Source organism: Sinocyclocheilus grahami, unplaced genomic scaffold, assembly GCF_001515645.1.
Source record: "Sinocyclocheilus grahami isolate Dianchi unplaced genomic scaffold, SAMN03320097.WGS_v1.1 scaffold1.1, whole genome shotgun sequence".
Lineage (NCBI taxonomy): Eukaryota > Metazoa > Chordata > Actinopteri > Cypriniformes > Cyprinidae > Sinocyclocheilus > Sinocyclocheilus grahami.
The window spans coordinates 4,420,776-4,437,533 of NW_015505180.1; the positions used below are offsets into that span (position 1 = coordinate 4,420,776).

The 16,758-nt window shown below is 36.1% G+C and overlaps 2 protein-coding genes across 2 annotated transcripts in view; one reads left to right on the forward strand and one right to left on the reverse strand.

Moving 5' to 3' along the window:
• LOC107593561 (N-acetylglucosamine-1-phosphotransferase subunits alpha/beta-like) overlaps positions 1-10,102 on the forward strand; it is a 22,279-nt gene extending 12,177 nt beyond the window's left edge. Inside the window, exons 9-16 of the mRNA XM_016283365.1 lie at positions 222-421; positions 625-844; positions 1,540-1,653; positions 1,889-1,974; positions 2,061-2,159; positions 2,660-2,827; positions 6,056-6,146; positions 8,024-10,102. Of these exons, the coding sequence (XP_016138851.1) occupies positions 222-421; positions 625-844; positions 1,540-1,653; positions 1,889-1,974; positions 2,061-2,159; positions 2,660-2,827; positions 6,056-6,146; positions 8,024-8,095 (1,050 nt within the window). The 3' untranslated portion in view covers positions 8,096-10,102. The remainder of the gene's footprint in view (positions 1-221; positions 422-624; positions 845-1,539; positions 1,654-1,888; positions 1,975-2,060; positions 2,160-2,659; positions 2,828-6,055; positions 6,147-8,023) is intronic.
• Positions 10,103-10,252: 150 nt separating this feature from the next.
• On the reverse strand, positions 10,253-16,459 carry LOC107588513 (cholinephosphotransferase 1-like). Its single transcript, XM_016276675.1, has 8 exons — positions 16,006-16,459; positions 13,731-13,878; positions 13,300-13,441; positions 13,119-13,203; positions 11,597-11,728; positions 11,235-11,393; positions 10,980-11,105; positions 10,253-10,849 (listed from the first exon to the last, which is right to left on the reverse strand). Exons 1-8 carry the CDS (start codon positions 16,243-16,245, stop codon positions 10,733-10,735), a joined length of 1,149 nt encoding a protein of 382 aa, XP_016132161.1. The 5' UTR covers positions 16,246-16,459; the 3' UTR covers positions 10,253-10,732.
• Between the last annotated feature and the right edge of the window lie 299 nt (positions 16,460-16,758).

Genomic DNA, 16,758 nt, shown 5'->3' on the forward strand with positions numbered 1-16,758 from the left:
ATATTAAAATTATGAATATTCATATACATATTAATGATATTTTAATGGATGGATGGATAGATATGATGAGGTTGAGAACCACTGTTCCATTGTTCACTGTAGAACCACTGTTCTAGAGTAAACAAAACTGTCTCTTGTAACTGAAAGGCAGGACTTCTTGCTGCCACATTAAGTATTGCAATCTCTCCCATTCATTGATGTGTCTTTTTTGTGCATCACAGGAAGAGGAGCATCTACAGAGAGAACTGCAGTATGCAGCTGACGGGACCACCACTGGACACAGGTTGCGGGACACTTTTGCTGATTCACTCCGCTATGTCAACAGACTCTTGAATGCTCAGTTCGGCTTCACTTCCCGCAAAGTGCCTGCTCACATGCCTCACATGATTGACAGGCTTGTCATGCAGGAACTACAGGACACGTAAGAGTCACAACATACACACAGACTTATGTACCAATTGAATGTTAATCTATAGATTGACTAAGTGATTTTAAAGTAATGCAACAAAATTTTTGGCACCGAAATTCAGATGTCTTCAAAAATTCCTTCAGTGTAAAAGTAAATGAATATGAATTAATCTTTTTTTATTTTATTTTTTTTGTCTTGATATCTTGCTCCTTCAGCTTCCCTCAGGAGTTTGATAAGACCTCGTCCCACCGTGTGCGTCACTCAGAGGACATGCAGTTTGCCTTTTCTTATTTCTACTTCTTGATGAGTGCAGTGCAGCAGCTCAATATATCTGAAGTGTTTGACGAAATTGACACGGACCACTCTGGCGTGCTGTCTGATCGTGAGATTCGCACGTTGGCCACACGAATCCATGAACTCCCCTTAAGCCTTCAGGTACACACCACCCTCTCACCACAGTACAGAGAAAATGACTTGATTACTACATAAAAAAAATATATATTTTTCAAAATAATATTTAATTTAGAATTTCATTTAAAATGTAATATTTTAATATAGATTAAATTATTTTATTTTCAAATGTAAATTTATTTTTAAATGTTTAATTTAATGTAGTCTAATTTATTTTCATTTGAAATGCAGTCTAATTTAATTTAAAATGTAGTTACATTTAATTTGATGTAGTTGATATATTTTTGTATTTAAAATGTAGTCTCATTTTATTTAAAATGTAATTGTTTAATTTAATATGTATTCTAATTTATTTGAATTTAAAATGTCATTTGGTTAAATTTTAAGTAAATTGTAATTTAATTAATTTAATTTAGTCTAATTTGTTTTTTTAATTTTAGTCTAATTTATTTCCATTTAAAATGTCATTTAAATAAATTTAAAGTAAATTGTGATTTAATTATTTTATATTATTACATTTATATTAAATTTAAAAAATAGAAATTAAACGATTAACAATGAAGCAGGACAGTCAAATATGTGCACAACAAAACCTCAGGAAGTGGTTTTGTGACGTGAACACAAGGCATGTATAACTTTATTTTTTTGGGACACCACATGATTGTCTGTCTTACCCATGTGTTGAGGAAAGGCATGTCTGTTTATTTGACTCTAAACAGGATTTGACCAGTCTGGAGCAGATGCTTATAAACTGCTCGAAGACTCTTCCGTCCAACCTTACGCAACTCCATACTGTCAGCCCAACCCAGGAGGCCTATTATGACCCCAGCATGGTGAGAGCTACTGTTCAAAGTCTTAATAAATATTCCAACACAAGTATACAAGTCAAATATTAGACTATAAAATCTCACAAAATGCTTATTAAGTGATCATCAACTTGTCCATGCATAGCTTTAGGCTGTACACTATAATATTGTCTTGGTTGGCACGTCTTGTATCATCAGCTCTTCTGTCTGTGCATTTGTTGGTACTGTTAAAAAAAAAATCAGTGTTTTGATGTTCCTACAGCCACCCGTCACAAAAGGTTTAGTAATCCACTGCAATCACATCACAGAAAGGATCCACAAAGCCTTCAAGGACCAGAATAAATACAAGTAGGATTTTCATTAAGTTCCCACAAACACTTCAGCAGCATCTCTTATGAGACCGGGTTAGTTATGTAGGCTCTTGTTCTTTTCAGATTTGAAATTATGGGCGAAGAGGAGATCGCCTTTAAGATGATACGGACCAACGTCTCTCATGTAGTGGGGCAGCTTGATGACATCAGGAAGAACCCTAGGTACAATCAGGGGCTTTCGTTCCTGTTTTTTTTTGCGCACCTTGGGGAAGCCTCATACACTTTTTTTTTTTTTATCATCAGCTCTTCTGTCTGTGCATTTGTTGGTACTGTTAAAAAAAAAAATCAGTGTTTTGATGTTCCTACAGCCACCCGTCACAAAAGGTTTAGTAATCCACTGCAATCACATCACAGAGAGGATCCACAAAGCCTTCAAGGACCAGAATAAATACAAGTAGGATTTTCATTAAGTTCCCACAAACACTTCAGCAGCATCTCTTATGAGACCGGGTTAGTTATGTAGGCTCTTGTTCTTTTCAGATTTGAAATTATGGGCGAAGAGGAGATCGCCTTTAAGATGATACGGACCAACGTCTCTCATGTAGTGGGGCAGCTTGATGACATCAGGAAGAACCCTAGGTACAATCAGGGGCTTTCGTTCCTGTTTTTTTTTGCGCACCTTGGGGAAGCCTCATACACTTTTTTTTTTTTTTTGCCTACAGGAAGTTTATCTGCTTGAATGACAATATTGACCACAGCCATAAAGATGCCAGCACAGTCAAAGCTGTACTGAGGGACTTCTATGAGTCAATGTTCCCATTGCCCTCTCAGTTTGAGCTGCCCAGAGAATACAGAAACCGTTTCCTCCACATGACAGAGCTGCAGGAGTGGTAAGAGTTTAGTCACAAACAGCCATGCAGTGCATGTTTGTGCAAAAGACAGAAACCTAAATAAGCATTTAACAAAGACAAGTCAAACAGGTCTGTGTACATACTTCAAGTTCCATTACCGAATCTGAAGTATGAACAGAACACACCAAGTCTGGTAGGAGTAGTGAAACCCTCGACAGAAAGAGATTTAATAGTTTAATATGAAAGTAATGGACCTAATCGACATGAAAAATAAAAAACAAAAGTGTTGGAATAAAGGCATAGCAGCCATTAAACCTAAATAAAGAATTATTTAATCTTTATGGTAGTGTAAAGAAAACAAAAGTATCTGTCCACATAAAACACTGATTTAAAAACTGAACATGTTGTTCCAAACCTGCATGACTTCCAGTTCGGAAAAAAAAGGATATTTTTGAAGCAGTGTTGTTATTGTTAATAAAAACTATTAAAAAATAAAACTTGGATGAAGAAAACTAAATGAAAATCGGAAATGTAGTCTTGGCAACTAACTGAAATAAAAGTTGAACTAAAATTTCTAAAACTAAAATAAAAATAGTATTACAAAAACTTTCAAATTAAAGTGAAAACTGAAAATATACAAATAACAACTATTTCAGAGTAATAAATAATACTATAAAATTGCATATAAATAATACAAAAATACTGTTTTTGAAAAATGTGACCATACAGTGAATGGGTGCTAGAACTTCAAGCCTCAAAAATGTACCAATTAAATTAAATTGATTTTGACAAATTTAAATTTAACACGCATGCACATAAAATGTACACAAGCTTATGAAGCCACAATGAGGATACAAAAACACCGTAAAATTTGTCCATTTGAGTTATTTACTATAATTCAGATGTCATGTGATAGCTTTGTGTAAAGAATAAACTAAAATTTCATTCTTTAAGCCTTTTTAAGGCTTACTTATTGCATGAAAAAGAGCAGCCAGCACATTGTTCAAAATATCTCCTTTTGTGTTTCATGGCAGAAACCCATATGGCAATGTCATATGGGTTTGGAACAACATGAAGTGAGTGAATTGAATCACTGATTGATTCATCAATCATTTTGAATGAACTTTAAGCTTTCAAATGGCAGTATTTAAACCCAATAAGATTTACAACGTGTCTCCACAACTTTTCGAATCATTAGTCCCTGAATATAATGGTTTATTGGTGTAGAGATATATTTGGTTTTGTTGTAATGAGCTTCACAAGTCTGTTTACATTTAGTTGTGTGTGATTTATTGCCTGTTTCTGTTGCTTTACTCCTGTGAATACTGGTAAACGTTCCTTCCTGTCATCACTGTGTGAAGTTGGGTGATAGCTGTCGACACAATCTGGAATTCTGGGAATGGGGAGGTGGTTGAAGAAGGGTTTATGTATCTGTCGATCCTTTGGATGGTTACAGGCTGGAAATTATGACTAGTGCATTCGCCATTCATGCTCAACTAGCCAGAGCGGCTCTGTTACACCCAGATGCCCCATAAAGCCCTATCAGAGGCGTGTGACCTGCCCAGGCCGAGGGGCAGGGTGTTATTTTTGGGTACTGCTAGGCTCGAGCAACCCCATAGGCTGATTTTAAAAGCTGTGTATCTGCAGATTGGCTCTGTCAGACACAGACACGCTGGTGACAAAAGGGTAACGGACTGTGTTCCTCACAGATGATGATGTCACCTTGTCACCCTCTCACCTCCGACAGCAGAACTTGAGTCACTGAACTGTTAATCACACTCTTGATAAATATACCGTTTTGAATCTGGCAAGAGTTAAGACAGCATTACCATTCCTGCCCTTGTATGCTGACAGCAGTGAATGAACTCACCATTACTATACAGACATATTTTCAATTATCTATTATATTAATTATAATGTAGTCTATTCATCTCTTTATTTATTTTTTAACTTTTAACAAAACCATTTATTACTATTTAATAACTTATCCACCAAACCAAAGTCATATAATGTATGACTGCAGAGCTGCATATCAAGGTCAATAAATGTATTAAAGTACCAGATAATTTGATATGAAATCAAATCATTTGGTAGTGATATTTATGATTTAAAAATGTAATTGTTTAAAAAAAGCTTTACCTTGAAAATTGATTTTTTTTTTAAAAAATAATGAACAATGATTTAGGTGTGTACACTGAATTAAAGGTGTATTAATAGTTGACATTTTTGGAGTCATTACAGTTTTCTGAAATGGTGTATGTTTTGATTTTTAATAATATTTCTAAAATATATTATGTATTTAATATTTGAGCAGTGCTGCGTAAAATTGATCATAAAGATTACAAAAGATTTCTGTTGCAAATATATTTTAAGCAACACAACAATAGTTTTATAAAAACTATTAAGTAACACCAGCTGTTTTCAACATTGATAATAATAATAACAAATGTTTCTCACAATATTTATATGAAATCAAATCATTTGGTAGTGATATTTATGATTTAAAAATGTAATTGTTTAAAAAAAGCTTTACCTTGAAAATTGATTTTTTTTTTTAAATAATGAACAATGATTTAGGTGTGTACACTGAATTAAAGGTGTATTAATAGTTGACATTTTTGGAGTCATTACAGTTTTCTGAAATGGTGTATGTTTTGATTTTTTATAATATTTCTAAAATATATTATGTATTTAATATTTGAGCAGTGCTGCGTAAAATTGATCATAAAGATTACAAAAGATTTCTGTTGCAAATATATTTTAAGCAACACAACAATAGTTTTATAAAAACTATTAAGTAACACCAGCTGTTTTCAACATTGATAATAATAATAACAAATGTTTCTCACAATATTTCTGGTTTTACTGTAATTTTTAACAAATAAATGCAGCCTTAGTGAGCATAAAAGACTTAAAAATAACCCCCAAATGTTTGCACAGTAGTGTATATTTTATTATATTATATAGATTAGATATTTGACCTTGACTCTTATATTCCTAAAGGGCTTTGCAATTTCCTTCACTTTTGGAGTTAAACTGCAATGAGTTCTATAACTGTAGATCTATTCAAAACATTTCTGTTCACTCTGGAGCAGCAGGAAAAGAAAATTACATTGACCAATGCAGCTAAAATGTGTATTTTTTATCAGAGTACACAACTTTTGAATGGTTGTCAATATATAATGATGTTAGTTGTTGGATCCAGATTGTGTAGTTATAGCATCTACCATGTAACGGGATAACCAGCCTTGATCTTCTGTTTCACAGGCGAATATACAGGGACAAGCTGAAGTTCTGGACCCACTGTGTGCTGGTGACGTTAGTCGTCTTCACTGTCATATCATTCTTTGCTGAGCAGGTCAGTACGGTTCAGCTTATACATCCATTGTCCACTATCTCTCGTTCTTCATTTCACTTTGTCACACACACACACACACACACACACAAACACTGAGTCCGGTGGAGGCTGGCTAGTCTCATTACCATTAGCAACTAATATATCAAATTTAACCAGCAACCCTCTGTGTTCTTTTAAGGAAATGGTAAAGGCAAAAATATCATCCTGATGATTGATCAACCAGGCAGCTTGCAGCAAATAGTCACACTATTAATTGCAGGGTTAGGTTTCTGTCTTTTGGAGAGGTTAATGGTCACGGTGACCTTTTTAAGGACCAATGTGTCTTCATCTGTCCTTAATGACAGAACAGTAATGTGAACACTCACCAGAAGTACAAATATGGAGGTGATGTATTATCAGCGGTTGCTTCCTCTGCTGCCGTACATGCATGTAGAGCCATGTCATGTTTGGCTGCATGCTCATCTCTGACAGACGAGCACATTAACAGACTTGATTACAATCTTCAGAACAGATTTACAGTCTCCTCATTAACTCATATAGTCACTTCCTGTTTCTTTTGTTAGAATTCCTGCTTATATGCAGCACTCTTTTTTCTCATTATTTTTATTTTTTAAAGTGTTATTAGTTAGGGGTTATGAAGGGCTTGAAGTGCCACTTAAAACGCAATGTAACCAATCATTAATGTGTTAATTAAAAATTATATATTTTAAATGGTTTATATTCATTAAATATTATGTATTTATTATCACTAATCAGTACGATTGAAAAATAAATAGACTTATTCAAAACATTTTACACATTGTTTTTTCATCATTTTCAAATTGGCTTAAGAAAAATGTAAGTTTAAATTTCACTGGCCACTTCAACATGCGAACTGTCTAGTGAACTTTAAACTTTTATTTTTCTTAATCCCATTTATAAATGATTTATTAATGTGTGCTATTGTATTGTTGCATTTAACTATCATTTTAAACATTATTGAAATGGCTTTAAATATGTCTATTTATTCGTCAGTTTGAATTTTTCTTCACAATTTTTTTCCATTCACATTTAACCATTTTCAAACATTTCAGCTAAATTTGTGATTTAAAATACGTGTTTATTTGTTTAAACAATTAAACATTTGTAAATATGGATATATTTCTGAAAGACACGGAAAAGTAGTTGAAAGTACTTTTTAAAATTAATAAAATAATTGATTTATTTTTATTTTTAAATAGCACTTCATAAGGCGTGGGTGGAAAAAATCAGTTCAGTGATGCATGTATCTTTGTCAAACTTTTATGAATCAATTCACCAAAAAAATGTAGAATTTGTAATGAATTATTCAGTGAATCTGAACTGAATACGGTTTTATTCTAGAATTAGTCTTTATGGTATTAGTCTTTTGTTCCCCTTTCTTCCCTGTTTTGGTCATATGTCGATCTTGTTTCTATACTGTATGTGTATCACGTGTCTGTCACAAGTTGCATAGCATTCATAACAGGTTTGGTTGACACTCCTTCCTCTTCCTTTTCTTTCTGTCCCTCAGCTGATCATGTTGAAACGGTGGCTTTTCCCCAGGCGCAGGGTCAGCAAGGATGCGGGAAAAAATCAGTTCAGTGATGCATGTATCTTTGTCAAACTTTTATGAATCAATTCACAAAAAAAATGTAGAATTTGTAATGAATTATTCAGTGAATCTGAACTGAATACGGTTTTATTCTAGAATTAGTCTTTATGGTATTAGTCTTTTGTTCCCCTTTCTTCCCTGTTTTGGTCATATGTCGATCTTGTTTCTATACTGTATGTGTATCACGTGTCTGTCACAAGTTGCATAGCATTCATAACAGGTTTGGTTGACACTCCTTCCTCTTCCTTTTCTTTCTGTCCCTCAGCTGATCATGTTGAAACGGTGGCTTTTCCCCAGGCGCAGGGTCAGCAAGGATGCGAACCCAGAGCGGGTGTGAGGTTATTCCTTTCTCAGAGCTTGTGTCTTGTGAGTTTGAAGTACCACAGTCGTACTTCTGTTAATGCGGTCAGATAAAAATGCCCATTTGGAGGTGACTGGATGAAGTTGATGGAGAAACTTCCTCCACAAAGGGGCATTAGTGAGACACGCTGGGGCCCACGAGGCAAGCGATCACACTCTAGGTTGTGTATTGAATGTGAACTGAACTCAATGGCCCATATTGAATGTGTTGCCATATTACCTTGCGTGTCTGAATTGTAATAATTTGAAATAGGATTTTTAATTTATAAGGAAATGTCAAGGGTAAAGATACTACCCGTTAAGGGTTGTTCTCTTTGTCCTGTCTTTCCTTCCTCATCCTTGCAGTGCCTTTCTTTACCACATGAACGAAAGCAGTGGACTCTGATGCATGGCTGGAACTTTCTGCCTTGCGTTTGGCTTTTTGCATTTGTCTGAATTTGTCTTTCACGCTTGCTTACTCCAAAGTGGCACAGAATCTCCGGGAGCATTTTTACAACCGAATAGCAATCCTGATACTTGGAAATTTTAGCAAGGATCATCAAAAATGAGCCATTTCCTTCTCTTTCTCTTTTTTAAATGCATGTGGTTTTTGCTTGAAATCCTTCATGTGATTGTCTCTTAGTGGGACATTAAATACTGACTTTGTCTGAAATTCAGATGCCACCACCTGTGGCCCTGGTGTGTATTAATTAACTCCTCACCTTCACTTGTCTTTTAAAGGGAATTGTTCTTGGCTTGCTCAAACGCTATGACTACTGACCCCAAACCTCTGCAGGGCATACATGCCTTATAAAACAGGCTTGAGTTTAGGAAACGTGATGAATGATAATGCTGTTCTGAGATGAATTTCCCAGTTTACTTTTATTTATTATATTAGAAAAGACATAATTGTAATGTACAAGCATATCTTTGTTTTATTTTGGAAATGTATGTTGCTAAAATTCTGTCAAAGTACACTTATTTTAGGACACTTTTCCACTTTTGTGTCAAATGTAAATTAAACCAGGTGCCTAATTTGATAATGAAATAAGAACATAATCTGAACACTGATGCGTAATGAAACAGCCAAATATGGTAATTAAAAATCTTTACTGCATTGATATGCCTTGTTGTTTTGAACTGTCATTGACTGGGTTAATATCATTGGTCAAGCAAATGTTGCTGCTCCTGTTGAGTCACATTTTTAGCTGTTATGTGTATTTGATTCTTGCTTCCAGAAGGAGGAAATGTACAAAGTATGAAGACCCCAAAACACATAAGAACCGGAATTTAGACCGTGCTATATTCAAATCACACAAAATTTATTGTTTTTATTAGCCCTTTGGAAGGAGATGATTCTAAGCAGGCAGAGAGTGCATCATAAAACGGGCACAGAAGATGAACACCCCCCAAAATCCCTCAAAACAGAGCTAAAGGCAATGCTCAAAAACTCTGTTTGTGCTCGGTTCAAGCTCTAGGAAGTGAAACACACAACCAGGAAGACTGAGCAGACTGCAATTGGGTGACTGGGGAGGGGGGGTGGAGAGATGAGTCTGTTTTTAGCGCATAGCCACAATCCTTGACAATTAAGTTCTTTCAATTATTATTTTTGTTTTAAACAGGCTTGACTTAATTTCACACTAAATTCAGTCAGATTATTCAAATAAATACATGCACTGTAATCACTGGACAATCACAAAACGTTCTCTTTTACTTCAAGCTACAATGGCTTTTTGGGCAGTTTTCTTTTCTGGAGCTTATTTTCTTCTATAAAGTGTCACATGATCTACAAATAGCTGCTTTTTTAACAACAGTAAAAATTCTGCATGGTAAAAAAGGTTCTGTGGTGTAAACTATTTTTGGCAGTTTTGGCGACTATATCAGCCCTTAAAACTGAGAAATATGTTTGTAATATTTGCGTCTGTTGTATTTATCAAGATCAGACCTATAAAAATGGGCCTAAATTAAATAATGGCTATTTCAATGTCGAAAATGGACTTTGGTTAATGGCAACTGATGCCCAAATTGCAGTTGTAGCTTCCCTTTTTTGTTCAAATTTGACAAACATGATCAAACCCAAAAAACAAAGTACAAATCTATTGTGATAAATACTATTGTGGGAAAAAAAAAAAAGTTTCATCCATTATTTTTTAAAATTCTTTTGCTCATCTTTGACCAAATGGTTTGGATGCAAAATATTTAGGAAATGATTCTATGCAAAAAGTTTTTGGCCAATTCAAATTCAGTTAACGTTTGATTTCCCACCAATATTTCCTTCTTTATCCTTTGAAAAAAAAAAAATAATTTCTAATGTGTTCCTGCACAGAATGAATCCTTTCAAGGCAACAAGGCTATGCTGCCCTCTGGCCCCCAAGGCCACGTTTTGGACATTTCATTGTCTAAACTCTTTTCTTTTTATCCAGTGATATATTCTAGTGTACAGTAGTGTGGTTAAAAAAAACAATGCAAGCTGGTCTGGTCAAACCTGGCAAAACGTTCAATTCTGTTGGTCTGTGGTGGTCACACTGTCAAGGCCGTTGCGGTTTTGGTTGGTGGGGCTCTCCTGCTCTAGCTTGAGAAGCGGGACAATGTCTTCATCCTTAAATCCCGCTTCCTCCTCCCGCCGGGCAAATTGTCAGTCTCTGTGTGCGTGGCCCTGTGGGGTGATGCTGAAAACCCGGATTCGCAGGTGGGAGGCGATTTGCAGACACAGGCCTGTGCAGTAACGCAGCAGATCCACCAGGGACAGCACCTAAACATCAGGATGGAGAAGAGACCGACCCGTTAAGTTTTGCCTCAGATACTATATTTAAAAACATTGAAAACACTTAAGCGCAGTGGTGCCATACTAGCGGTTTGACCCAGTAATGGTTGTGGCTCACCATGGCGATCCAAAGCACGATGTGTTCATCAATGAAGCTGTTGAAATACTGATTTAGAAAAAGGAGTCCAGGACCAATGAAGGCTGTGTCTTGAAGATGAAGCTCACTCTTGGTCATGTGGGCCACCTGTAAAAGAAAGCATACCTGAAAACTCCTGATGCATTTTGGATGACTGTTTATGAAAATTATGAAGCTCATGATTACAAGGGCCAAATAACAATTTTGACTTCTCATAAAGGCATCAGCAGCACTCACCACCAGCTTATTCGCAATCTTGGCGATCACCATGCCAAATGTAAGGATGTAAAGGCAAGGATGGTGCTCGAAAAGCTGACTGGAGGACTTTTTAAAGATGATGAAGGCCAGAGAGAGGGCGAGGCCGATGTGTAGACCAGGAGACAATACACTGGTGTCCTGAGGAAGACAGGTGCTCTATTTACCCTAACGAGATCACTTTTTTTTTTCTTTCTTTTTAAAAAATCTTTGCCTTACATTAAATCTTGCAACTGAGCTATTATAAGAAGAACTAAGCTAAAAACATGACTGCAAATAGGAATCAATGCTTTTAAGAACAAGAAATCTACTCAGTGATGAATACACTGCTGGAGAGCACTCACTGCAACAGTTGAGCCATTCTTGCCCACGCCACCGTTCAGGATGACATAGAAGTAGTTATAGGTTGAATACAGAAACCCACCGATAATACCGAGAATGGGAAAGGTTTGCAAATTCACACCAAGAACAGGCACCTGGGTGAAAGAATGAGAAAATCAATGCCTTAATATGAGAACAGCTGTTATTTTGGAAGGGGCGGGGCTGAAGCTCTGAGCAAGCTTTATAAAATAGGGAGAGGTTAGAAAAGACTGATGTGCCTTTTTGTTTTTTTGGCAATGTCTATGGGTGACTGGTAGCCATAGTAGCAGTTTTCACCTTATATTTACCTTTTCACAGTCTGTTTGTCCTCAGAGAGGAGGCACGAGGCAGAGAGCAAAAGACAGGTCTACTTAAAGAACACACTCAGAAAGGGGGCTCTGTCATGATTCACAGTTTTGGAGGATTTGATATTTTTTCTTATTTTTTTTTAAATAAAATATACAGTCTGTAGAACCCTTTTAAAATAATTTTCTGACACTGTGTATACACTGGAAGCGCCTGAATGCATGCCACACTGCAACTGAGGTTATTATATTTAATATTAGAATGTTTCTATGTGAACAAACATGCAAATAAACAAAAATGTTAACAAAAAAGATGTGATAGTCACCAATTTATCATCATTCTTATTATTGTTAATATTATTAATAAACGTGTAAATAAAAATGAATAAAAGAGATATATATTTATATTTACTTATATTCATATTTTTATTATTATTATTATTCTATTAATATATATAGTGCATGCATAATTATCTAAGTCAATAATATTCTGATCATATTTGTTTTTCCAAGTACATTTGACCAATTCCAAACCACCTCTATCTTAATAACTACTATTGTATAAGTACTATTGAACTTTGTACATAATGATTTATAAATGATATTTAATTGTTAATGGGGGCTGGAAGTGAAAAATGCCTTGTATTCAGATGTGCATAATTATTAAGCAGGTTATTATGCACACACTTTTTTTATTATATCAATATTTGTTGTTGGTATTATGTAAATAAACCTGTAAATAAATTAAAAACTATTAATAAATAGATGTGAAATTGTGAGGAAAATTAATTGCAATATGTATTGATTGTTTTGACATAGCCGTAGTATGCACATGGTTTAAAGCTAAATTTGTAATTAACAGATTTTAAATTAGTAGGCCAGCAACATCACAAGCTGACTTTGATGTAACTGTCATAAGTTATTTAAATATATATTAAGTAAAATAGCAGTCAGTTCACACAATATGATACTTGTAAGTAAAATCGTATTATGTCAGACCAATTAGGGAAAATAAGTAGAGCTGCATCAAGAAAAAAAAAACACCGTGTCCATCATTTGAAAGCACTTTGTGATTGGCCACAATGTACCCTTCCAGTGTGGACAACTTCAGCGATTAAAATGGGAGTGAATTTCTAAACGTTATGAACGAGGAAGAAACTTCAGAGGCTCAGTGTGATGCTAAAGAAGGTGAATGACGTACCCTAGTCTCCCAAAGACTCACTCCTCCAAATGCTGTCATCAGATACATAATTGTAATAGCAATCTGGACTTCAGTCACGTCAACCCTGCAAAACACATTCAAAAATACAGTACAGTTAAAAAAATAACATCACACAGACAGGTTCAATAAATTCAGGCGAATAAGCAGTGAATGCACTCACAATCCGAAGCGGAGTGTCCCGGACACGTATGTCTGCCAGTGTGCACAGAAAAACATGAACATGCCCACGAAGCCGCAAAAAAACATCCAGTTAGGATAAGTGCCGATCCCACAGGATATACATGTTCCCACGGCAACAAACACTAAGAGAGCAATCCAATTAGAGTGCTGTTAATATATACTATATGTAATAAATAATAATAAACAACAAATGGCATTTGATAAATATGATTATTGTAAACAACAATATAAAAAAACTAGTTGTTGTTGTTTTTTAACATACTATTAATGGTGGGTGTTGCTAAGTGGTTGCAAAAGTCGTTTGTTCCGATCACTAACCATAGATGTTAAGCAATAATAGTGATGCTTAACAAAAACACTACTAAATATTACTCATAACTAAATGGTGAAAGGTTGTCTAGCTGATTATACCTGTAGAAACGGCGTCGCAGCCATGGTCAAAGAGCTCCCCAAGAGCTGAGCTGCTATTGGTCCGTCTGGCCTGTTTTCCATCAATGGCGTCCAGTGATTGGTAGATGAAGAGACCTAAGGCGCTGAGAAAGAAGGCCCAACCTGGAGCCTGAAAAGGGTTGATACGAAAGAAAACATAAAGGCTAGTACATTGACATTGATCAAGACTAACTCAATCTAGTTCTTCTTGTTTGACTGGACTCAAAGTAAATGAGGCATAATCATTACAATATTAAATGCTCATTCTTGAGATTTGTTTGCAGTCTCTTACATTCAACTACTCAAGCTTTCAGGTCTTTTGTGCCTAGAGCGAAAACAAAACCTTAGACTAAACGTTGACCTCTAACTGTAGATACGGATGGCTTGTATTATTTTGTGTGAGACAGAAAGGAAAACTTGTCAAGGTTCACAAATATGGACACAAAGGAGCTGTTTTATCTCCTTTGCTTTAATAGATACAGTTATCACTGCTCTTTTGCCATCATTTCATTGGCTTAAGAGAGGCAAATTTGGAAAAAAGCACTTCAGCCATACATATTATTCAAAGGTAAGCAAGCAGAGTGAGAATAATCAAATAGGCTAATCTGAATGGAAGGAAAATGTATCTACAAATGATTTAAAATGATAACCAATAAGACATTGTGAAGTGTTTTAAAATGACTCTGTGTATAATTGTGGATAAAGAAAAATACGAAGACAAATGTAGGCTACAAATTGTTATATCAAGAGCAGCTTGAGTGTTTGTGTGTGTGTGTGTAATAGTCTGATAATGGGCAAAGGTCCATGTGGCCAACTGGGTCGATTTCCCAGAGAGACTACAAGCAGGCCATCTGGTTTCACTGCACATTCACAAAACCGATTAAATCCCCTGTGTGCTTGAATTATCACATCAGTATTTTTCATTCAAAAAAAACTACTGAAGGCCTTTAATGTATGAAATAATTTTCCCTGATAAGTCTGTTACTGTGGATGATTCCTAAATCTGTCAGGTTGTTGTCAGGAGAAGAGGACACAATCTAATATCAGGTATATGCAGCTACATTCCACGATTAATAACAGTATAATTAATGTACAGTATATATAATGTATTTATATAGATGCTGATACTAGATACCAATATTGATCACTTACATTATACTGTTAGTAATTGAAGATGATGCATTAGAATATTTGGCAGATAAAATGTGGGAATAAACATGTCAATTATAGATTAGCCATGAAACAACATGGATACAGTATGTGTATTTCTGACGTGCTAATGTAACATTTTGCTGTAAATTCAGGAACTGTTTAAAAGTTTGGCAAAGTATATATATTCTATTTGATAGAAAAAAAACAGCGATTTTGTGAAATATTTTGCCAATTTAAAATAAACGTTTTCTATTTTCATATATTTAAAAATATTATTTATTCCAGTGATGGCAAAGCTTTATGTTTGCAATCAAATTATAATTGCATTACTTATTAGGCTTAGGGGGGGGGGGGAAATAGTTCCAGACTTCTAATTTAATTCATGACTCCTTTTTTAAGTCGAGGTGATAAAAGCACTGGTAACCGTGCTGTAGTAGGGAATATCATCACCGTTGTGATTACCTATGGCCTTATGCTGTTACTCAATACAGCAGCACTCTTCGTGCAAATGTTGCTTAATTATAATGTTTTTATAATATTATTTTGTCATAATTATATTATTGCTATGGCTGCTTGACCTACTGGATTGTCTCTGGCTCAAAGTTCACTCTAAGCCCCCTTTATCTGTGTTCCCAGCCTGGCAACAGGTGGGTTAAAGTTGTGCATTCAGCAGCAATCTCCAGAACTGCGTGGCAATAAACACATGAATCTGGACTTTGTCAGTGGACTATAGTCTGTGACTCTGTGAATATGTCACAGGGCATGTCCACACACAAACTGTGGGGTCGCAGTGCAGCCCAGAATAGCCCAGACAGGCTAACAGCTAAAATAACAAATAGTGATCTGCATGGGTCTGCAGTCAATAAATCTGATTAAGCAGCTGCTTAGAATGCTTTCAAAACGTCCTAATGCATAATTGTCTTAACGTGAATCGATAAACCAATACCAGAAATGCACAAACATGAAGGCACGAAACATAAACCTTTAAGTGTGTTTACAGTCTATGTTCAGCACCACCGAAAGCAGCGAGGTCCGAAATCTGTTTGTTTATTTTTAAAACTGACGTGGCAGGGCATGTAAATAGAACGAAACACGTCACGCTCACCTCCTCCGTGGCCGTGGGACTGTAATAGACGAGAACGACCGTCGTTAATATGTTAATAAGGAGTCCAGTGATGGTCAGCGTGTTTGGCGCGACCCACGTCGGGATCTGCTGGACCAGCCAGTTCCAGTATATCTGGCAGGGCGGCTCGAAGAGAGAGCGACCGGCCGCGCTGTACTTGTGTTCCTCCAGGCGCTTGAGCTGGACAGCTGACAGCGACTCCGGACAAGCGCACTGAGGCATTATGATCGCTCTTTTGGCAGGGTCAGTGCAATATTTTGGTCCAAATCCCCAGGTGTCCACTTAGAAGAAGGCATTAGCATGCGGCGATTACGTGTGGCGAGTCATTTTTTGATGAGCGGAACCGACGGTGTCCTCCGCTCCTAGTAGTTGAGAACAGATAAACGGAGAGACGCAGGAAACTGAGGTCCGGAAGAGGACGCAGCCGGGAAATTTGAACGACTGCGGTACCGCTTCCGACCACCAGGGGCTTCAGGAAGACCTGGGGCCAGTTGCATAAACATAGCCACTATAGTTTAGCAGTTAGCCAAGAGATAACCAGTCTCACTTTTCTGATTAAAATTGGGCCAATCTACATTTTTTGTGACCGACATTAAACAGTTATGACCAGTTTAGAAGAAAAATTAGAAGGCTAACTTTTTACTTGACTAGTCTAAGCAGTTTATGCAACGGGCCCCTGATGTTGACGCTCTGATTTACATTACTGGAAGTCTTGTTGAATCGATTACAAAACGT